A 24,678-nucleotide genomic window follows, 5' to 3' on the forward strand; every position below is an offset into this window, starting at 1 on the left:
TATGCATTGAATGAAAGGCAATTACACTTTTTTGCTGGGCAATTACAAAAAAACTGCACTGCAGTCTACTAGTGACAATTTACAAATGACTCAAAGTATTTTATTAATACCGTGACAATTTTTCCTTTAAAGGTTTTGAAAGAAAAGAAAAATTCCATCTACTTACCAACTGCATATAGCATTAACCAGTGGCGATCCGATTTTTTCCAACCATCCTTCTGAATATTGCTATACGATTTGTGCAGTAAGTATTCTTTTTATTTTAGCTGTAAGGAAGTGATGAGTAGTCAGATTTGAATTAAAAAGATTGAGTGACGTCACTGTACGTAAACGTTTCAGGTCACTGACGTCGCCTGAAAGTGAAAACATTTTGGAAAACATGCATGGAGTATTTAAATAATTCAAGAATTTGCTGGAGAGTAGTCTTTAAACTGAACGCCTAAAATGGTTTGATGTGAACTTGTGCATCAAGATCAATTCTGTAATTTGAAGTCTTACGACCGTGAATCTTGTTTATGGGACTAAATTTTTTAGGCTAAGATACGAAAAAAAGATGAACTTTTGTTGTTGCTTTTGATTAGCGAGTGAAACTTAAAAAGAAAAACCAGTTTAAGGACACTACTTTTTCAATCAATAATTTTCTCCTCGGCCAAATTCTTCATATGTTGATTTTGAAGGCTAAGCTACTTTATGGTGACTACTCATGCCAGAAAACACACAAAACAGATAATTATGTGTAGAAACGATTTATTACCAGAGCCCTGGACCAAACAATTTTTAATTATTATAAGAACGGAGTAAACGTTACGACATTTAACAGTGCGAAGAGAACAGTTCCATCGCACCATTTGGATGAACATCACTTGACAATTTATGCCTCTAGGTGTTGGATAAATCTTATATTAACTTTGTTTGGTAAAATGACCCTTGACTTAATTGGTGACATATGGTGAGCACTACACCGTATTTGAAAGGTACAGGTGACAAAGTGTAATTGTTTTATTTGATAGGGATACACGTGACCACAATTTGCTGTAAACAAGACCTGGCAAAGATGTTTGAACAGTTTGATATGAATGAGCGCAATCATAAACGAAAATTATATAAACTGAAACGATTAAAAGTATTCATTGATGGAAGACTGAATAGGAAGATAAAAGTGAAACAATAGCTGTCAGAAATCGTAGACGGAGTTGAGGCAGCAATCGCAAGATAGATCATTAATTTATTTGTTGAATATTTTGTTTATGTATAATAGCTAGCTATTTACCATAAGCAATAACGCTACCATTTAGAAATTTTTTGATACATCAATACCAATGGCGTATCTAGGGTACGTCAATGAAAATTATTTATTGTACCTCGTTTGGGGTTTCAATAATAGTTTAGAGACAACTTGATTGGTATAATTTTATAATTTAGAAATTCAAATATTTAGTATTTTTAGGAAGATTTCTTGAATTAAAAGGGAGCATCTATAAATTATTTTGGCAAACGCTGGATCCACCTATGTAATATGAAAAATTTAATCAAAAAACGTCAACAGAGTTGTACATAAATAAAGTTATATATATTATTAAATTTAGCATAAATCAGCGTATACATTACGTAAATTGCTCTTCTGAATCTAAGTTTCTTGATTACACACAGTACTGCCTAACAGTGACAACTAACTTTTCAATTTTTCATCATGTTTCTAATCAAGTGCTACAGGCTATACCTTGCCATGTCTTAGCATAATCATATTACAGTATTTTCAACCTTAATTCTAGGATAAGACAGACTGCAACACTTTATCGAAAATTTTTAAAAACTAGGCTCATATTACTGATATAAGAATTTAAATAGCTTTAAAGTGCCCTTTCGGCAAAAATTTTAATAGCAATATTTAATTTAGGCGTGATTTTCAACGTATCAGTAAAAGGTTTTAGGTTTGTCAAATCGTTCCATTTTTATTGCTATTAAAAGTTAGCAAAAATTTCCCATTTAATGGACCTTGTCCGTCGTTAAAAAAGTCGGGAAAGACTTACTTTTGTGAAGTCATGCAAGGGATTCCACTATTAACTACCTTGGATGACGTCAGAATTTGGCTAGACCCAGACTTCATGCCACGACGGACAAGGTCCATTGAAAGGCAACTTTAAACCTCCAAACAAGAAAACAGTTTGACCAAATTGAAATAATTTTCCACCGACACGTTAGATATTACACCAAGTTTTGATATCGCTAATAAAAGTTTTTGCTGATAGGGGCACTTTAATCAATTGCAGTTTCCTGTGATGGTATTTGTGATTAATTTCATCTGGATTTATTGGTAAGGACATTTATGTACTCTTATTTATTAACATTGTTACGACTAAATATTTAACATGTATACTTTTTTACAGGCTTTATTGAAATGAATATGATATTGATGATGATTATAAAGAAAAGTTTCTGTCATTATAAAATTGGACTTTGGACTTTCTATGATAAAGTAAATGGTTTGAACAAACATGTAACTTTCTATGATATCGTTTAAAAATTGGACTTTGGACTTTTGCCAATGAAATATTGTGTATTGTATAGTAAATATTTCTTTTTTTTCAAATATACTTGTTTAAATATATCTTGTTTTTTTATTACATTTATATTAATGTATATGTGTATATCATCACAGGCTCACCCTCTATTTTTTATGTTTATTACCACTGACTACCTCAAAAACGATCCCCCGGTTTGTTTTATTATAAAGTGTATTATAACTATTTTTAGACATAATACAATATATAATAAAAAATATGAGCCTACGATGATATACATATATATATTAGTTAACTACTTCTACTATAAACGTAATGTATTGTTCTTATATAAGCATTTATTTTATGTTCTATTTCGAGCTGCGTTTATAAAATTACTTCCATAAAATCAATAAGAACTTTTAAGTTAAACGTGTGTCTGAGCGTTATTGTTTATAGTTCCTTATGAAAAGAAATCGAGCACAATATAAAAGAAGTTGGCAGCTGCCAACAGGACACTGAAAAACAACAGTGAACTTTTTCTTCCATCACACGATGAAGATTTTCAGCTGCAAAACAGTTGCTTTATAAGTGTGAATCCTGACAGTGGCAGAGACTCTTTAGCTGACGAAAATGAACAAACCCAAAAACAAATTTGTGCCACTCTTCAACAAATCGCATGTGAGGACATAGATCTTTACCGATCATGTAAGTCTAGCTCATCAGGATCTGAAACGGATACCGACCCAACACTTAGTGAAAGGTTAGTTAAATGGGCAAACAACTTTTAAATTAAGCAAAATGCTCTTCATAATTGGCTTGGCCTACTTAAAAAAATGGTTATCCAGGTTTACTTGCTTGTGCTCGTACTTTAATTGTTACAAACACCACGAAATATACCTGTAAAACAAGTTTCTTGTATGAAGTACAGACCAGACTGCAACCAGGCTGACCGAATAAAAAGTAATGTTAAGTCCACGGACAATGCGTTCATTTTTAATGAGTCTTCTTGTGGTGAAGAAGTTGAGCAAACAGGTGAATCTAATGAGAACGGAGATGAAACTTTCTCTTGTCGAATTTATTTGAATGCAGAGGCTCTGTTCACAACGCCATGTGATTCGCGATTGGTTGGTGTTTACAAAACCTGTAAAGAAGAACATCCATGAAAGTGCTCACCACAGATAACATTGAGAAAAGGCTATTTAAATAGATTTCCCAAATGGCAAATGTGTGTTTATGGCTATTTTGCATTGCTATCATTGATTAATGCTTGTTATGTTTATCAAAATGCTGGATAACTTTCGCAACATTTCTAGATTCAGATACGTATTGAGCTGCTTTATCGACACATAAAATCACACTTGTATTTCATTTATTTGCAATATTCTTTTGCATAACATTAATAAGAGAGCATTGCTAGAACCTTTTTAATTGACTTTGATTTTAGATGCTAAGTAATAACTTTGCTGTTGTTGAATTTCTCGAGGAAAAGTAGGTTAAGTTGGATAGAAACATGTGATGGTGTAAGTGCAATATTCAAAGAAAAGATTATTTTTTCTGTAGCTAAGTATGGTTCTTTGTTCCTATTTAGTGACAGATTGTCTTGCAAACAATTTTATAGAATCTAATATGCCTTTGGCCCCGAACAAGCATTAGATCAAGAGCAAAGAGACTTGACTTTCCAGAAAAAACTGCTTGGAAAGGTTACAGAATAAGGATACTCACTTATACAAGTAAATTACACATTAGAGTCAGATATTCATTTTCGGCAGCGATATTATAATTGTTATAGGGCTTATATACATTGAATTTAGAAGAAACTAATAAATTCTTTTCCCGAAAGTCAATCTGTTGTCGTCCTGATACACATAACAATGCTCCATGGAACAAGTAGCATCTGCAACTATACTTATTTTAATCACGTGTAGTTTGGATTCTGACAAAGATTCAGATGTAGAACCTCTAAAGAAAAGTCCTCATTTAAGAAAAAGCTATGAAGAAATACTGATCATAGTGATGTTGAGTGTAAGTTATTATTAAAAACTTACGGTCATCTTGATACCATCAACAATTTTTGCAGTGCTAACTGTTCAACGAACTGTTGAAATAACCACGTGTAAATGAATGAACTGTTGCAATAGCTACGTGTAAACAAATTTTTTTATTAGTATTATCTTATCCTGTTTCAGAAGACACAAGTGAATACGTTTCGGGCTCTACTTTAGCTCCTTTATTGCCAGCAGCCCGCAGCTCCATTTTTTTCGCCTCAGGTAACCCGTTGCTTAAATGAAGCCACTGAAAACCGAGTTTTAACTGTTGTGAGACAACTGATGACTTCAAATTCTAGTTTGTACCAATTCAAAAATATGTAAATCGTAACTGAACTTGTCTATACAAGTTTAAATGTACTCATTTTTTCTTTTATTCAGGAATGGTTAATGATTTCAATTTTTATGAAAGCGAGCGCAACATGGATGAATTGCCTAATGAAGCATCTGGTAGGTAGTGAACAATGGACAATGGCTTCTATTATTCATCATTCCCACTGAGCAGAAAATGCAGTTGACTGGCTGCCTTTATGGTAATCACATTCGTAATACAATATGTGGCCTGGAAAACTATTTAGACCTGAATATAATCGATTGCTAAAGAAATGAAGTATAATATTTTTCGGAAATTCCATAACCGGACCAAAACTTGCGAGTTTGCTAAGTTACAGCAGTACATTTAATTAAAGTGACAATCTTTGCTTAATTTGATTAATTGAATGATGTATAATAACGATATTCTACAGCCTTCTTTTTAAAGTTTTCGGATAAAGGATAAAGTGCTGCAGTCTGCCTTTTATTACAATCTAAATTGAAAATACCAGAATATGATGCCACTTTCCCAAGATGTAGTAGACCATTTAATATACAGCGTTCATTAGAAAAGTTGATTGAAAATTGTGAAGCTAGTTGTCATTCTAGGTAAAATTCAAGTAATAAAGAAACTTAGATCGCGAAGAAAAAATTGCATGTTGAATGCACTGATTTCTGCCAAATTTAGTAGAATTCAAAACTTTATACGTACAACTCTGTTAAAGTTTTGTAATTAAATACTTCTTATTACAGTGGAAGATCCGGTGCTAGTCAAAAAAAATATATAGATGCTCAATTTTACGTACAAAATAACTTCAGAAGAAAACTAAATATTAGAATTTCTAAATGATAAAATTTCACCAAAATGTTACCTCTATATACCCCCAAACGAGGTACAATAAAATATTTTGATTAATTCACCCTAAAGATCCCGCCACATTTCCGTTTTCTTCAGCAACTTTCTGAGTTGTGTTTCCTTGAACTCTTAGTTCCATCTTCAAGCTGCGTGTGTGCATGTAATATTTCTAAACAGAAGGCAAACCTCGATTTGTAAAAACATCGGTTCGTATGATTGTGTATTCATATACGTAGATCTAGTGGCGCCATTCAAAACAGGTTTTTGTCATAATGTTTTTCTCCATGCTTGCCACGTTTTTGTGGCATGGACAAGTGGCTTGACCTCCTCAAGGTATTGAAATGCTTCAGTCGTTCTTCATTGTGCTTTGCTTTTCTATTTGGAGTTCTTGAATTCTACTAAAATAATAGAAAGCGATGAAGAATAATGCAGACAAGATTATTCCTGCTTTCATTACTGTGATAGACAAGCTTCTTCACACAGTTAGTTTGAGGACTGTACTGGGAGATGGAACACCTACATATAAATATCCTTCCAAGTTAAAATGCAATTATTTGTATAGTGCTACAAAAAATTCAATACAATAAGGTTATAAGGAAAAATTGAATTAAGTAACACAAAATTGATTTGGTTTTCGGACAGCTGTAGGCTATATATACTGGATGCGATTTGAAAACATCTTAGCTACATCAGGAGAAAGTACGCTCTATTCCACAAATACAAAGTAAAGTTGACGTAAGAAAGACAGCACGAAAGATGCATAAATTTTTACGTAGTTGCACGTCGAGGAATGAAATTGAAACTACAAGAAAAACAGATGTTGTAAAGAAAGATATTTTTATCAAAGCTTTCTATGGTGTTTGTTCATCAGGATAGCATTTTTATTGGTTGAAGTGAGAACTAGTGTCAGTTTCAAATGTTCAAATTTATTGACGAAATAGTTTTATGGTTTCCTCCTATATTGGGAAAACTGGCAAGAACTTAAACATAAGACTTACTGAACACAAACGAGCTACTAGGAAACAAGACAGAACTAATCACATTGCCGAACATCACCGAATCACAAAGCACAGGATTGACTGGGACTCGGCAAAATGCATTACTTACAGTACTGACTATAGACAACGGCTTACATTAGAAAGTTGGTATACCAACTTGGGACAAACCCCCCTGAACAGATCATAGCAATTACCGGCACCTAACAAACGACTTATTCACAGTACAAACAAACGATCAACTAAAAACATTACACATCACATTAATCCACAATGACAATACACAATTGACAGCCACACATTTCCTGTACACACAATACCATGACGTAAGAACCAGATAACAAATACGGCTAACCTGACGTTTACTCCTCATTTGACTCTGAAGATGACTGCCGCTAAGGTTGTCGAAACGTCAGTCAACAACAACAAAAACAGTCCTTCTCAGGACTATACAAACCTGGACGATCTACATTTATAAACATGTAACGATACTCCCGGATTCAAACCATTTACTTTATGTAAATAATTGTTATCGCTTCAACCATTGCTCAAAAGATTGTGAATCCATTTGATTTACCTTCGGTAAATTTAGTTAGATTACACGTAGTGGTTGTAGCATTTTTATCATTCCTATTGGCCAAAAAGGAAGTTTATAATTCTGCTGTTGTGGTAATCCCTTGCGTAACAGGTTATGCTTGAAACAAAAAATTTTAATGAGTTTGCCCTGCTGTATATTTCGTCACTCTGTGCCAAGTTCATAGGAAACTGCATTTAATTAAAGCCATGAATTCCTATAAAAGCCTAGTTTTTAATGTTTTTTGATAAAGTGTTTTAGTCAGTCTTATGCTAGAATGAGGTTTGAAAATACTGGAATATGGTTCTACGCTTCTAAGACATGGCAAGATACAGCCTGTAGCACTTGATTAGAAAAGTTGATGCAAAATTGTCATTGTTAGGCAATGCTGTACATAATCATGAAACTTAGATTCAGAAGAGAAATTTACGTAAAATATACTCTGATTTATGCCAAATTGGATGATGTTCATAACCTTATTTATGTACAAGTCTGGGGACAAGTAGCAAGGCTTCACATGCCGTCCCTGATTTTGACTGATTGCTACAACACGCGCAACACTTCCAAACTTCCAGCCCGAGTTTGGATCGCCCTGGCGCGAAAAGATATGATGATGATGATGTACAAGTCTGTGAAGGTTTTTTGATTATATATTTCATATTACAATGACGGATGCAGTGTTAGTCAAAATAAATTACAGATGCTCAATTTTAAATGCAAAATACCTTAAAAATAAAACTGAATATTTGAATTGCTAAATAATAAAATTTTTCCAAACTTGTTGTATCGAAGGTATTTTTTAAACCCTAAACGAGCTTTAATAACTTATTTTGATTGATGCACCCTAGATCCTGCCACTGATATTGATATATCAGACAAAATTTCTAGATGGCAGCTTTATTGTATTTTTGTACACAATTTTAGATAGCTATTTCTCCATTTTTATCTTCCCATTAAAACTTCCGTTAGAATAGCTTATAACAGCAGTTAGTAATCTTATTAAACATTCACCATAAATATGCACAGCAAGCTGATCAAGTGTCCCTTTTGTATACTGATTCGTAATTCTGTGATAATATTGTGGTCCTTTCAAAATTTTTGTATACACACTACACGAGTTTGGTAACAATTGGTGGCAACATGACATTTAGAAAAGATACTTTATTGAAAGTACGTTTTGGTTTTCGCCATTGTCGAATGTCGACGAAAGCTTTTGATGAAATTCCAGCGACTTAAAAGAACGAAGTGAGTATTTGATAATCAATTGTTCATTTATCGTTTATCGGTTTAACATTGAACAGAAACGCCGTGTCATCTTACAGAATACATTGCAAAGATGGCTGCAGTAATTAGATTATCAATTCTGATATGACAATTGAATAGTCTTGTATATAATATCACAAAGTTTGTGAGCAATTGTGAATATTTGTTGATCTAAAAGTGTTTCGACGAATTTATAACAATGGGGCAGCCATTCAACATGTTTACTCATGCTATGTACACGTGCACAATCGTGGGTGACAAAGATACAACAACCTCACTTAAACACGAGTTAGTTATTGCAACAGTTCTAAAAATGAGATGAAAGCTGAATGAGCAAGGAAAGAAAAAAATTCGGTAGCTAAAAAATCAACATGAATCAGCTTAAGGAGAGCAAAATGCTTGCTGTTGCAGTGTAACTTGTTTATTCCGTCGGATCACTTGAGCGGTTTGGCGGGCAATATCACAGGAAACACTTAAGCACAAGGTCTTAATGGAAGTCATACCAACAATACAATTATGATCGTTATAGCACAATAGAAAGCTTGGATAAAAATATCTTTGTTAACAACATTTGTTTTTCTTGTAATTTCAATTTCATCCCTTGACGTGCAACTACGTCAAAATTTATGCATCTTTCGTGTTGTCTTTCTTACGTTCACTTTACTTTGTATTTGTGAAATAGATTGATCATCAAGATCTCCTATAGTCCAAGTTTTAGTTCAGCTTCAATGCTTCCAACGGCAATATATTGTTTGTCTGAACGTGCTTTCTTCTGATGTAGCTAGATGTTTTCAAATCGCATCAGTATATATGCCTACAGCTGTCCGAAAACCAAATCAACTTCGTGGTATTATTTCTATTTTTTCCTTATAACCTTATTGTATTGATTTTGTTTGTAGCAATATATAAATAATTGCATTGTTTGACTTGGAAGGATATTTATATGTAAGTGTTCCATCTCCCAGTACATTCCTCAGACTAACTGTGTAAGAAAAGCTTGTCTATCACAGTATAATGAAAGCAGGAATAATCTTGTCTGCATTATCCTTCATTGCTTTCTGTTGAAGAACGACTGAAGCATTTCAATACCTTGAGGAGGTCAAGCCACTTGTCCATGCCACAAAGACGTGGCAAGCATGGAGAACAACATTATGACAAAGACCTGTTTTAAATGACGCCACTAGATCTACGTATATGAATACACAATCATGCGAACCGGTGTTTTTATAAATTGAGGTTTGCCTTCTGTTTAGAAATCATTCCATGCACACACGTACATCTGGATAGAATCAAGAGTTCAAGAAAACAGAACTGAGAAAGTTAGTGAGGAAAACGGAAAAGTAGACAATGTCTTGATTAGGGTAGGAAATTTAATTTAACGTACAACAGAATCGGAGATTCTAACTATTTTTTTTTCAAGCTCAGAATAACAGCTTTCCCAACCATTTGGGATTTGCAATGTACCATGTAATACACGTGTTTAATATTAGTGAATTTTGACATGTTCTAGGTTCCAATTTCCTTCTAAAAAAAGAGTTTCGTTGTCTTCCTTTTGTTATTTGTGCAAGTTGAATGCCAAAAAATTCAATAGAATTTTGAATTTCTCTTTGGATGCATGAATTTATAGAGGGTCAAGCAAGGCTCAAATGTGTCGTCGCTCTTACACAGGCGTCAGGGCAAAATGACCACAATTACAATCGATTGCAGCATGTCTACGAAGGTATACCAGCTCAAAAGATTGAAAAAGATTTCGTGCTTTACCTTCAAGCTTGATTCCTTTTACAATGAAAGAACTTTATAAAAGGCACCAATGAAGTCAGACAAATTTCTCTTGGTTCAATGCATTTCTTAATTGACGTCATGTATTCCACATGTTTCGTCTGAACACTACATCATTACAGACATTTTAACACAAACTAAGGATTTAGGAGGCACAAAGATACGTTATACGCAACTTAAGCAATCAATAAGGAAGACTGAAAAATTAGGATACAGTAAAAATACAGGATGCACGCGCTTGAACAAATATAGAGAACACTTGAAGAACTAGGATACACTTAAAGAATAGAATAAATTAACTTGCAGAACGAGATAGGACACAATGAAGATAAATAAAGTACCCAAGTAATAACATTTTCCTTTTTTTCAAGATATATCATTCAGAATATGAAGAACAACGTGAATATAATATTACTGCTGTTTGTATTTGCCTCGGCTTGTAGTCAGGTAAATGGTAAGTTCACGTAAATGCTAAACGCCAGTATGTAAAAACAGAGTAGCAGAGAAATATTCAACACAGTTATAATTCTTTTACAGGCTGGGAATGTGTACATGGAAACTGTTACTACTTCAGTGATAACAAGACTACCTGGCTTAAAGCAAGAAAGTTTTGTATGGATAAAGGTGCTGACCTAGCAGTTCCCTTCTCAAAGGCAAACAATGACTATCTTTATTCATTAATGAGTAAAAAAAGCATCAATAAGGCCTTCATCGGATTGTTCAAGACGGCGCCAGGCCTCGGCTCAAAATTCTACACTACCAATGGTCACCTCCCAGTTTTCATCTACTGGGGGGACTTGCAACCCAGTAATTGGGGTGGCAATGAAGACTGTGTCGAGATGATTGCATCTTCTAAATATTATACAGGAGGAAGGCACAACGATATTTCATGTTCCGTTGATCGCCATTTTATTTGTCAGATAGCGGGCAGTTGCAAAGCCGGTAAATGAGTGTAAACATTATTATGAACATTTTAAACTTTCCGATTGACGATATTTTTGTACAAATTGCACAAACAAAACTTCATTTTTTAGTAACAGTAATTCAGTTAAATGTGTTGAAATAAAAATCGATTTCCTCAATTGTGATAATGATTGTAAACATTCTTAAAACTCGCTTAACTTGAAATACTTGCCCGAAAATTTTTTGTTAATACATCTATTGCAATGACCTGGAATCCGATATACCTGACGTCGCAAAAATACTAATGAATAGTTCCAAAACTGACGATGTGTACGGCTAAACCGTGCCTCATCAGCGTTGGTATACACAGTTAAAGAATTGATAGTCTTTCATAGTTTTTAAAATATGTGATAGGATTGGTTTTTTAACTATCTTTTAACTTATTTTGATCGACTGTCTCTTTTTTTGCCAATTTCTAATTCTTTAAAGAACAGAGTAAACGATACGACATTCAACAGTGCGTAGAAAACAGTTCCATCGAGCCATTTGGTTGCCACGTCACGTGACCATATATGACTTTAGTGTTGCATCTTAACTTCGTCGAGGAAAAATGCCCATCAACGTAATGATAAATTTATCACTACACAGAAATTGAAAGGTAAATGTGACAAAATGTCTATTTTCTATTTGATAGTGGTACACGTGATCACATTTTACTGTAAACAAGAACTGACAAAGACGTTAGAACAGTTTGATGTGAATGAACGCGACTATTTAAAAAAAATTTAATAACAATGACGCGATTCCAAAGTTTTTATTAACGGAAGTTTTAATGGGAAGATAAAAATGAAGCAATAGCTATCTGAAATTGCGTACAAAAAATACAATAACGCTGCCATCTAGAAATTTTATCTGATATATCAATATCAGTGGCGGGATCTAGGGTGCATCAATCAACATAAGTTATTAAAGCTTGTTTGGGGTTTAAAAAATACCTTTGATACAACAAGTTTGGAAAAATTTTATTATTTAGAAATTCAAATATTCATTTTTATTTTTAAGGTATTTTGTATTTAAAATTGAGCATCTGTAATTTATTTTGACTAACACTGTATCCGTCATTGTAATATGAAATATTTAATCAAAAAACGTCCACAGACTTAAATAAGGTTATGAACATCATCCAATTTGGCATAAATCAGAGTATAATTTACGTTAATTTCTCTTTTGAATCTAAGTTTCCTGATTATGTACAGCATTGCTCAACAATGACAATTTTGCATCAACTTTTCGAATCAAGTGCTACTTACTGGCTGTATCTTGAATTGTCTTAGAAGCGTAGAACCATATTCCAGTATTTTCAATCATCATTCTAGCATAAGACTGACTAAAACACTTTATCAAAAAACATTGAAAAATAGGTTTTTATAAGAGTTCATAGCTTTAATTAATTGCAATTTTTCTGTGATCTCAGCACGGAGTGACGAAATATACAGCAGGGCAAACTCATTAAAATTTTTTGTTTCAAGCATAACCTGTTACGCAAGGGATTTCTATAACAGCAGTAATATAAATTACTTTTTTGGCCAATATGAATGATAAATAGGCTACAACCGCCGCCTGTAATCTAATTAAATATAGAGTATGTAAGTTATATACCCTGCGATATAGCCTCATCTAAACTCTATATATTCTGTTACCCTATGAGCGCTGTTCTATAATTTTTGCATAAACATTACGAAATTGATCGCGAGTGGTAACAACAAGACGGTTGGCAAACACACTTTTGTGAAAAGTAAGTTTTGGTTTTTTCCATGTTAAATAAATATTCCGAACAATGTCTAGTGACATATAAAATTAAAATGAGTATAATTTACAGCGTTAAATATAAACGCACGTCTTTTTAACTTCACAGTAACTGAGAAGGACTGTTACTGCTAAGGTTGTCGAAACGTCAGTCAACAACAACAAAAACAGTCCTTCTCAGGACTATACCAACCTGGACGATCTACATTTACAAACATGTAACGTTTATAGCGTTGCAATGACGAGCTTTGATGTTAAATTATTGTTTACCAACACCTCAGTTGATGAAACAATCGCTATAACTACTAATCAACTCTTCTCCAATAACATGTCTTTTCAAGCCTTGATCGCTTACAATTTACTTAGCTTCTCTCTCTCTCCGTCAAAAACTGTCATTTCATCTTTAATGGTCAAGTTTATTAACAGATTGATGGTGTGGCTATTGGCAGTCCCCTAGGACCTCTATTTTGCTAACGTCTTCATGTCCTTCAACGAGATTTGATGGCTTCACAACTGTCTCTCCGCTTTCAAAACCCTTCTTTATCAACGTTACGTTGGTGATCGCTTTCTGCCCTTCCGATCATTGGACCACGTACCTCTCTTTCTTATCGACCAACATCCTAACATTTGCTTTAAATCTGAACTTGAAAAAGACGGCACACTCCTTTTTTTGACGTAAAAATAACTCGCTCAAATGGCAAGTGTCCCCCTCTGTTTATCGTAAACCCACATTCACTGGTCTCTTTACCAATTTCATAGTTTCATTCTAATTTAATACAAACGCTCTTTAATCTCCTCTTTACTTCACAGAATTTTCAACCTTGGTTCCAGCTATGAACATTTTCATACTGAAATAGAAGTTGTTAGAAAACTGTTCAACTTAAGCATTTTCCCTTTATACATGTTTGACAATTTTGCTCACTGCTTCTTCAACAATATACTTGAACGCAAAGATCCTATTCACACGTAAATTAACGCCCTGTAAATATATTGTTGTATTTAAAACCTCATGTATAAAATTTATCTCATTTAATCTGATGATGTGTTAAGTTAAAGACGAAACGTAATTGTTTTATTAGAAAAACCTTTTATCTTGCCTTATTTCACTGTTGTGTTGGCTTTTTTAAAAGTCTTATGTTGTGCTGTTATGTTCATGTTGAAAATTCACTTTCCGCCTGGCAAATCTCTGGTCATGTTTTTAGAGGGAGTTAACACAGAAAATTCCGGCTGGCTGCGCCTCTGTGAATATAGAGGTACATTCGTGTACAACGAAGTATGTAACACAGTTCGAATACTCATAAAGATAACAATGATAAATGGAAATTATTCCAGAATAATTATTTCTGAATTGTTGTAATTGGGAATATTCTAGTTCTCAGGTGAATGCAAAGCTCTTATGCTGAGGAGTATTTTACTCAAATAACATGCAACGGTTCTACACAGTACACATAATCCCATCAATTTTTATTACATTTGCGTGATGTTTTGTACTTCGTCATATATTCATCCACAAAAACTTTTCAGCCAATATTTTCGAGTGAAATCCGTTTTAAGAGTAATGTTTGCATGTATAATGACATTGCCAAATTATCTATATGTTTATTTCAATACATTTTACAATTGCTAAAACAAATCACTTTTTCATGCAGTTTTCTACAAATCCAAATCATAGTATAGTTACTCATGCAACTTGTCGTAAAACTTTACACACTTATCTACGAGCTTTGCAACTGCCCGCTATTTGACATATAAAATAGCGTTGACATGTACATGGCAAATCATTATGTTTTCCTTCATTATTTCCATAGATCTCAACACAATGTTCTTTGCTTTTCTGATTATTAGGTTCTCCGCTTGCCCAGTTGATGAAAACCTGAAGGCGACCGTTTGTAGTGTAGAAGTTTGAGCCGAGGTCTGAAGCCGTCTTGAACAGTCCGATAAAAGCACTTTTGATCCCTTTCTTCTTCATTTCCGAATAAAGATAGTCATTGTTTGCCTTTGAGAAAGGAACGGCAAGATCGGCACCTCTATCCAGACAATACTTTCTTGCGTCAAGCCATGTAGCCGTGTGATTACTGAAATAATAACAATTTCCATTGACACATTCCCAACCTGTAAAATGATTCAAATTCAAGTCATAGAATCACTAAAGTAGTAGCAGTTTTCACAAACACATTCCCAACCTGTAAAAGAACACTAACTGTTTTTAATATTTCCGTGTTGAAGTAATTTTATAATCTAAGGATATGTGGAAGTTAAATTAATTTAACATTTAAGAGCACTTACTATTCACTTGACTCAAAGAGCAGGCGAACAAAAACAACAGTAAGAGTACTTTCACGTTGTTCTTCATTTTCTTAATGATGACTTATCTTTAAAACAAAATAGTGTTTTCTATTAATCGTACCTTATTTTTAAATGTATCCTACTTCTTAAAATATGTGCTTTTTTCCTTAGTGTATCTTAATTTTTTTAAGTTCTTTCGATTTATTTCTATGTATCTTTAATGTTTTCTAATGCTTGCATATATTTGCTGCGCACCCTACATCGCATTCCACCTTTAATTGTCAACGATAGAGCCATGTTTACACAAAAGTAAAACAAATTAGTTTTAAATAAATTGTAAACAACAAAACACTAGCCAATCGCATTTATTTTAAATACACAATTCCAAAATAATGAAATATTAAGTTAGGCCTGTGTAGACGTCACTTCCTGTTGAATATTACTTCCGCTTATAATGTTATATATAGAGGACATTTAGATAGGAGGGTCACTTAATAAAAACTCTACATGGTGGCAGTGATGGGATTCTGTCTAAAATGGTAAAGACCAGTGGACAAGAGACGTTGAGATAAATAAGAAATGGCATTTCAAACACAATTTCCATTGCCAGAAAAATTAGATTCGAAAAAGCCCGAAGATTGGAAGCGATGGATTGAACGATTCGAATGTTATCGCATCGCAGCTGGCTTAGACGAAAAAGATGATAAAGTACAAATCAATACTTTGGTATATGCTATGGGAGGCAATACCAATGATCTATTAAAAAGCTTTCAAATAAGCAAAAGAGATATGGTGTACGGAAATGTTGTAGAACAATTTGCATCGCACTTTGTTGGTCGATCGAACACAATTTTCGAGCGTGCTTGGTTCAATAAACGAATACAGGGTGAAAAAGAACCAGTCATCGACTTTGTGTATGATTTGTACGAACTGGCGGAAATTTGCCAATTTGGAACACTGAAAGACGAGTTGATACGAGACAGAATTGTCGTCGGTATACAAAATGCAAACCTTTCACAAAGGCTAATGCAAGATGATAAATTAACATTGGAGAAAGCTATTAGGGAGGTGAAATCATCGGAGCTTGTCAAGCACCATCACGATATTCTAAAGGAGACAGCAAAATGGGATGATTGCTCGCGTAAGAACAAATCGACGTAATGATACGACACAAAAATCGAAGTTAAAATGGAATCAGAATAGGAGTCCCGATCAACATTCGAGCAAGAAAAACCGTCAATGTTCTCGATGTGGAAGATCAACAATTCACAAAAGAGAGGATTGTCGAGCGAACAATAAAACTTGTTTAAAGTGTAATAAACAAGGACATTTTGCAGTGGTATGCAGAAGTAACTCAAGCGCAAAAATTCATTCAGTTGATGACAAAAGCACGGATTCCCCAGGAGATTTTTTTCTTGGGACAATTAACGATATAGAAAATGAGCGAAATGGGCAATCGACTTATTATTAGGAAAGTCTACAGTGATATTTAAGATTGATACGGGCGCTGATGTGACGGTGATTCCAGAACCGGTGTTTATACAAACAGGCATAACACGGATGCAATCAACTAATAACGAATTGTTCGAGCAAAGCCAAATCAAGCAAAGCTCTCAGTAACGGAAAAAATTCGAGCAACATTAAGAACTGCCACTTCAAAAACAACAGAGCAAGACATTTATATTGTGAAAAATTTGAAAGAGCCATTGCTGGGACGTCCAGCTATCAATGCCCTTAATTTAATAGCGACAGTCGAAGCGATTCAGTCAAATGATGCAAGTGATATGGAAGAAGAAGCCTTTGGATAACGTTACAAAATGGGATGACATTGACCTTTTGTAACGTTATAAATATAGCATGGTTTGGAGCTTCTCATTTAGCAGACGTTGATACCTGACGAGTAGTCTGCCGAAATGCATAGTGTCTCTTTCTAGCTGTAAATAACGGTTCCTTTGAATTGTTGGGTTAGTGTTCTGGTTAAAACAGATCTTTTAAGAACTATTACATTGTTATTATCACCATTCACCATGGTATTTGCTATTTTGAAATCCATCTTAAAGTTAAATGAGTGGGTCTTGGCGAGAAATTTATCCACTTCCGAAGATCGAAAGTCTTTTGGCAGAAATAAGAGGATCAAAATATTTTTCGAAGCTAGATTGTAACTCTGGTTTCTGGCAAGAAATACTAAAACAAAACTCTCGTTTGTTAACTACATTTGTTACTCCGTTCGGAAGATTCTGTTTCAACAGAGTGCCTTTCGGTATTAAATCTGCACCTGAGCATTTTCAGAAAAGGATGAAAAGATTCTGGAGAAACAAGATGGTCAATTAAGCATAATTGACGACGTACTTGTTCATGGAAAGACAAAAAATGAACACGACAGTAGACTGAAAGCTGTGCTGAAAAAATTTGACGATGCTGGGGTAACACTAAATCCTAAGAAGTGTGAGTTTGCTAAGAAGATGGTAAACTTTGCTGGTACTATAGTGAGTGAAGATGGAATTAAAGTAGACCCAGAAAAGATTGAAGCAGTACAAGATATGAAAGTCCCACAAAATGTGAGTGATGTGCGAAGATTATTGGGAATGGTTAATCAATTGGGAAAATTCATTCCAAATTTGTCCGAAAAAACAAAACCTATTAGAGATCTATTGAGTACAAAGAATGAATTTCAGTGGGGAGGTGCTCAACAAAAACCTTTTGAAGAGATGAAAACTGAATTAAGTTTTGTACCAGTTTTAGCCTATTATGATTAGTTATTCTTTATATTATTTAAAAAGGGAAGATGTGTAGACGTCACTTCCTGTTGAATATTACTTCCGCTTATAATGTATATACATAGAGGTCATTTAGATAGGAGGGTCACATTAATAAAAACTCTACAAGGCCTTTAAAAAGGGAATTGCTTCATCTAAATGGAGACGACCGTTCAAAAAGCATGACTTAAATGACAAAAGGCAACCGCTTTAAGCAATCTCGCTTCACAAAGATTCAATTGTTGTCATGCTTGTTAACTGAACTAAACTTGCTCACAGCCACATCTGTAATTGATTCCAGACCTCAGCAATCACGTACATAGCACGTAGACACCGTGTCATATTAAACTGACACTTTTACTAGGCAAATTTTTTGAAAAGTCTGTAAAAATTTCGTTTGGTATAATTGTTGCCATTTGGCAAAACTACCTAGTAAATGGTTAATGGTTAAAGCGTCCGGAAAAGTTTGGCATCCTCATTTTAACTTTATCATTTTTGTCAAGAGAATAAAATTTACCTTAGGCAGATTTAGCTTACTCTCAAGTCATAATAATAGCTAATTTAAAACAAAAGTATTCCGAAAACGAGTCCCTTCGTCCCTTAATTCAACATTTGAAACTGAAAAACACTTCTTCTCATAGTAACCAATAAAAGACTTCTTATAACAAACAGAAAGCTTAGGTAAAAATATCATTGCTTGAAACATCTTTTTTCTTGTATTTTTGCTTTCACTTCTTAACGTGCAAGATATAAAATGAAGTCAAAACTTATAGGCATCTTTCGTCTATTATCTTTCCTACGTCAACTTTGCTTTCATTTCCTTACCCAATATGTGTCTGCGTATTTGTGAAGTAGATTTATAACGATAAACTAGGTATTCCAATGTAGCTTCCCAATATACGTAATAACTCTTGATTCAAATCTTTCATGCAGTTGCAATGTAGTCTGTCCCGCACAATTTGCTCTCCACTAATGTAAGCTTGAATTATTTCAAGTTGCAGTTCAGCTGTCCGAAAACCAAACTAATTAAATTTTGTTTAATTTGCTTCTCATTGTTTAAAAACTTATCGTATTGTTATTAGTTCTGCGCTTATGGAAATAATTGCTTCGCATGTATAATAATATGTGTAACTGTGTCCTCTCTTAATACAGTCCTCCCTGTCCAAGAAAAGCTTCTCTGTTACTGTATAATGAATATGGAATAATCTCGTCTGCATTATATTTCACTACTTTAAGTCATTCCTTTTTTTTAGGATTGAAGAACTCTAAACGATTATATGACAATATAAAACTCCCAATCCAATAAAGAGCAACACTGGAAACACCTGCTTTGCAAGACGTCACTAGATAAACCTATGAATGTTTAATCGTGAGATGCGATGTTTCTAAATATCGAGCCGCTTTAGAATTCATCTCATACACACACATACAGCTTGACAGAATAGGATGCTCAAGAAAACAGAATATAGTAAGATTGCATCTTGTTTAGGAGAGGAAATTTAAAGATAACTAAAGATAAATAGACTGCACATGTAATAGGTAGTACTCTCCAGTCAAGTTGAAGATACATCATGGAAAAAATGAAAAACAACGTGAAAGTACAGTTACTGCTGTTTGTGCTCACTTGTCCTTGGAGTCTGGTAAATGGTAAGTGATCTTAAATGATTAACCGCGCCAGAATTTTCCAGAATATATAATAGGTTTCCCAGTGAAATATTGGAAACAATTTGAATCATTTTACAGGTTGGGAATGTGTCAATGGAAATTGTTATTATTTCAGTAATCACACGGCTAGGTGGCTTAATGCAAGACAGTATTGTCTGGATAAAGGTGCTGACCTTGCAGTTCCCTTCTCAAAGGCAAACAATGACTACCTCTATTCAATAATGAGTAAAAAAGGCATCAATAAGACTTTTATCGGATTGTTCAAGACGGCTCCAGGCCTCGGCTCAAAATTCTACAAAACCGATGGTCATATTCAAGATTTCTTTTACTGGGGAAACATGCAACCCTGTAATTTAGGTGGCAATGAAGATTGTGTCGAGATGATTGCATCAGACCCATTTTATACAGGAGGAATACATAACGATGTGCCGTGTTCCTATGAACGCCATTTTATTTGTCACATAGCGGGCAGTTGCAAAGGCGGTAAATGAGTGTGAACATTTTTAGACATCTTAACTGTCTGTATCGATATAATTATCTAAACAATTCTTAGTATTTATAGAAAACTGCGATAAAAATTGTCTTTTCATCTGCTCCATGTTAGTAATATACAGCTATTGAAATAAAAAATTATGTCAATTTTCATTAAGAATGATACATACAGTATTTAGTTACTTGAAATGATTGGATACATGCAAAGTTCTTGAGGATGTATTTAATGCAATTTTATAGAAACCAAATTAGTAAATACCCGACTCCACTAAACCTATTGCCATCTTTAGGAGTGACAAAACTTGCAATTCATACGACTGAAATATGCTTCGTTGGCATTGATATATAGTTGAAAAGCCGGAGGTGATAGTATATGTCTGGTTTTCCCAATATTGTTTTTGTTAAACGTAGTTAAACGTCCAGTTTTTCGTTTAGCCTGTACAAGTGAAAATAGCGTACTTGTCTCACCTTGACAAGGTTGTCAGGCATCCATAGGATTGATTGATGTTGTAAAATTACATGACGAAAATGGAATGAAAATTAAAATGGATTTATGGGTACTAAGGCTGCATTTTGTTTCAGTTTATTCCCGTTCAGAAAATCCTTGACCTTCGCTTGGGGATGGGATTATGGGAATACGCAGTATTAATAATCCAAATATATTGTAATAAAGGCCTTTTATCCTTGTCACCTTTATCGCTTTATGAATATTCAAAAGATGTCATACGCTTGTAGTTTATGCGCACGTTCTAACAATATAAAGGATGATTGAAAGTAATTAATTAAAGCCATATTTTTTACTTCCTTCAGTTTCTTGTACACGAATGTTACTCCAAATCACTCGAAATTTTAAGTCCATTCGACAATTTTTCATCCGTGTCACAAATGTGTAAAAGAATATGGCAAAAAAGGTTTCTGTGAAACAAGTAAAGTATAATGTGGGACGTGACACTGTGGCTGTGAGCAAATAAGTAAGCTTTCAGCTTGCATTTCATACATGCTTTTGGTGGTGCTGTGTGTTATGAGATTTGTGGTCGATGCTATATCCAGTTTAATATACATATATCAATTCACTGCGAGCTTTGTTCTTGTCAACAAGAGCACGTTTTGCCGTCCATATTTTTTACTATGCTAAAATTTAGTTAAAAGCATTGGGTGGCATAAATAATTTACAACAGCTGTTATAATTATCCAATAGACACGTTCAATTGCATCTTGCGAACGCAAGTCGAATAGTCACGTATTGATTTTTAAAAGTACACGCGATTAAGTTGCCTTAAATGCCTAACACATTGACTACTATATTAGCAACTGCCATCATTGGTTCATTTGGCTCAAGTTAGGCAAAAAATGTAGTCCAGATAATGTAAAGTTGGATGAAATTCGTTTAGGTTACGCAAAATAGGGAAGTTGGGCGAAATATCATCTTGATAAATTCAGTACTAACTGGACTGCGAACCGCAAAACATTAGAATCAAGGAACTTATAAGTTTTCTGTCTAGTATTTTACAGTTTAAAATCTAACTCATATTACTGTACGAATTTCACAATAGGCAACTGCCTTACTTTCTTACCCCTTCACAAAGGCGGCGGAACATCGATGATTGGGGGTATTCTTTATATATGCATGTTTTACTTTATTAGTTTCTATTAGAATCAATTGTGTTTACGGATTACAACATATGAATTTATGAATATAGCCCCCCTCAATTATCAATGTTCCGTCCCCACTGCCCCTGGAATACTCCCTCCCCGCTAAAGATCTGTAACTTCTTTGGGTAAAATGTCCCGCAACATCAAGAGGATTGGTGCTCTAAATCATGGTACAGGTTACAATTTTCAGTTTGATAGCGATACAAGTAAAAAATCTTTTAGTGAACAAAAATTTTCGAAAATGTTAGAAATGTTTTAAATGAATGAACGCCATAATCCACAAAAATTGAATTCCACTGACGCGATTCAAAATGAAACATTGATGGAAGACCAAAGAAGAAAAGAATTCATTATGTGAAATTATGGATAAAGTTGAAACAACAATCGCAAGATTACTATTTTGTTAGTTAAATATTTTTTATGCAATAGGTGGTGTGCAACCACTCCCTTGAGAAAGAGAGAACAATGGAATTTTTGCCATGTTGGATGACATTTGCGTTGTAAATAAGGAAAAATGCTTCGTTAAAATTATTCAAAATGGCAGCCATGACATAACTTGCACACCATGAAAAGCTACATCAACTTTTTAAAAGCAAACCCTCTTACTTGGAAATGTTTCCTGTTATATTCAAATGTTAGTAGTAAATCAAGGGTACGTGAAAATAAAATTACTGAAGTTCATACGGGTTTGTTCTCATTTCCAAATACCTTCGAGGCAACACAATTGGTAAAATTTTGCTATTTAGATACTAAATTTTATTATTTTTTAAGATTATTAATTGAGCAGCTATATTTCATTTTGAATATCGCTGGATTCCCCATTGTAATATGAAATATTTCATTTGAACAAATTAAAAACAAGGCTCAATAAAATTGTCATTAAAATTCAAGCTTTTATTCAAGTGCAGTTTAATGTGAACAGACAGTACACATCGTCCTCTATCTTCTGTCATTTTGAAACATATCAGTGGCGACATAAACAAACAGTTTCTCGTCCACTTTTCAGCCAGATCAAACGGCGTAAATTATAGCTATTTTAAAATTACAAAGTAATACATTTTGTTGAACGCAGTTAATTTATGCAAACGTTCTCACAGATTTGACGTATGCTGGACGAGCTTTTTTTTTCATACACCATATATACATCATGGTCCATAATGTAAGTGAATGCAGATTTAAGTACGTTTGCACTCATAGTCACAACTTATATATCTTTCAATGCATTTTACTAAAATCATAATCAGATTTTTCAATCGGCTTTTTCACGCTTAGAATCATATTTGAAAATTATTGCAAACACGCGCAAAACTTGTTTACTGACTTTGCTACTACCAGCTATCTGACAAATAAAATGACGTTTCAAATCAAATAAATATGGTAAAGTTGTTTAACGGTAAAAGTTTCCAAGCATTACTATGCAGACGCCATTTTACAAAGACTAATTTATTCAATGGTAACGAGTACTATACATTGAACTAAAATACATGGGACGCTACATCAGGCAAATAATAGATAGATTTAGATTTGAGGACGCGACGTCTAAGACGACGTGAGTTGACCGAGGTGGTCTGGATCGACGACGCCGTCGTCCTTCATGTGAAGAGCGAGTTAGATTTTAAGAGAAGACGACGAGTTTTTACGAAAAAGAATTTCATCGTTTATGCGATTTTACTGAGTTATTTAGCATTTGTTTCTATAGTCGCTGATAAGACAAGAGATTATGGAGGAAAAAACAACACTTTAGTTGAGAATAATAGTTGGTTTGCACGGATAGAAAAACATAATATATTTCTTTTAACTTACATTCATTTTGTTTATTACAGTACTGCTATTTCATGGCATTTGAATCAGATTTGCTATGGTAAATTTGAGTTGTAGATTGGTTTATGTTGATTGTATTAAATATAGCGCAAGTATTGACAAAACATCATAAAAATAGCGTACAAGACACGCCACATTTCAATAAAATGTAGATCTTCATTTTTAAAAGCTGCTTTCTCTAGTTTGGATTATGATTTAAGGTCAGCATTGCAAACAATAGAAGGAAAAATTTATCTAAAACAAAATAAAAACGAAATTATTTATGTTGTTGATTGTTTACATGAACAACAAAGTATGCATACATTATGCATCTTATTATTTTGGTAAATTTGAATGCAAAAACACACAAAATTTAGCTGAATTGCTTCAATACTAAACTATGAATACATACAAGTTATAAATTCCATAGAATGTTCTTTCGCTTGTTGAGCTAAATCAAGCCGCATTTCATCAAAAGTCAAACATAGCTGATAGCTTTTTAAGAACATGCAAATTTTGGACACTCTGATGATTGGGGAAATTTCGGATGAAATCTAAGTCTTACACCCAGACACGCGTGCTTAGTGTTTCGAGATTCTCTCGCGGAGTGAAATTAATTGGCTACACACGCGTGTCTGGAAGATTTGGCTTCATAATTTATCTCGCTTTTCTATTACAGGCAGTGTTCTATGTAAGTTAATTCAATGGTAATATACAATTTTATCACATATATTGCCACATCGGTATTATAATTTATTTATATTTCTTATTTATTGTCATCATAATTTTACCTGCTTCCTGTATCCTTCAAGCAAAACTGGCTGCATCCAAGAATGTTTTCGATCTTGCATTGTGATGCAAAGACGTAAAATAATTTTTGAGGGGTGATAGGAAAGCTATTATTCAGCTAGTTATTGCTCAACACAACACAAAACGAAAGCAGTGTAACACTGTAAAGATAAAATCGCTTTAAAAGAGTTTCAAATCCT

At 33.9% G+C, this 24,678-nt stretch overlaps 2 protein-coding genes and 1 long non-coding RNA gene across 4 annotated transcripts; 2 read left to right on the forward strand and 1 right to left on the reverse strand.

Moving 5' to 3' along the window:
* The first annotated feature begins 133 nt into the window (after positions 1–133).
* On the forward strand, positions 134–1,613 carry LOC124435027. The gene is made up of 2 exons (XR_006944974.1): positions 134–244; positions 1,011–1,613. It is a non-coding gene; the product is annotated as an uncharacterized LOC124435027 (long non-coding RNA).
* Positions 1,614–9,844: 8,231 nt separating this feature from the next.
* On the forward strand, positions 9,845–20,401 carry LOC124434857 (lectin-like). Of its 2 annotated transcripts, XM_046984781.1 has the most exons (3): positions 9,845–9,910; positions 10,700–10,782; positions 19,823–20,401. In XM_046984781.1, exons 2-3 carry the CDS (start codon positions 10,716–10,718, stop codon positions 20,233–20,235), a joined length of 480 nt encoding a protein of 159 aa, XP_046840737.1. In that variant the 5' UTR covers positions 9,845–9,910; positions 10,700–10,715; the 3' UTR covers positions 20,236–20,401. The 2 variants fall into 2 exon arrangements, with proteins under 2 accessions (XP_046840737.1, XP_046840736.1); XM_046984780.1 differs by lacking the exons at positions 9,845–9,910; positions 10,700–10,782 and adding an exon at positions 19,454–19,726.
* On the reverse strand, positions 14,474–19,063 carry LOC124434858 (collectin-10-like). The gene is made up of 3 exons (XM_046984782.1): positions 18,905–19,063; positions 15,324–15,409; positions 14,474–15,149 (listed from the first exon to the last, which is right to left on the reverse strand). Exons 2-3 carry the CDS (start codon positions 15,388–15,390, stop codon positions 14,749–14,751), a joined length of 468 nt encoding a protein of 155 aa, XP_046840738.1. The 5' UTR covers positions 15,391–15,409; positions 18,905–19,063; the 3' UTR covers positions 14,474–14,748.
* Positions 20,402–24,678: the final 4,277 nt, after the last annotated feature.

This window comes from Xenia sp. Carnegie-2017, unplaced genomic scaffold, assembly GCF_021976095.1.
Source record: "Xenia sp. Carnegie-2017 unplaced genomic scaffold, XeniaSp_v1 HiC_scaffold_14, whole genome shotgun sequence".
NCBI lineage: Eukaryota > Metazoa > Cnidaria > Anthozoa > Malacalcyonacea > Xeniidae > Xenia > Xenia sp. Carnegie-2017.

What these genes read in the sequence shown, in the direction of transcription:
- LOC124434858 (XM_046984782.1), bottom strand. Translation starts at nt 15,390, where the DNA reads ATGAAGAACAACGTGAAAGTACTCTTACTGTTGTTTTTGTTCGCCTGC. An exon ending in CTCTTTGAGTCAAGTGAATA is followed by an intron (nt 15,150 to 15,323) that starts GTAAGTGCTCTT and finishes ATCATTTTACAG; the next exon opens with GTTGGGAATGTGTCAATGGA.
- LOC124434857 (XM_046984780.1), top strand. Translation starts at nt 19,651, where the DNA reads ATGGAAAAAATGAAAAACAACGTGAAAGTACAGTTACTGCTGTTTGTG. An exon ending in TCCTTGGAGTCTGGTAAATG is followed by an intron (nt 19,727 to 19,822) that starts GTAAGTGATCTT and finishes ATCATTTTACAG; the next exon opens with GTTGGGAATGTGTCAATGGA.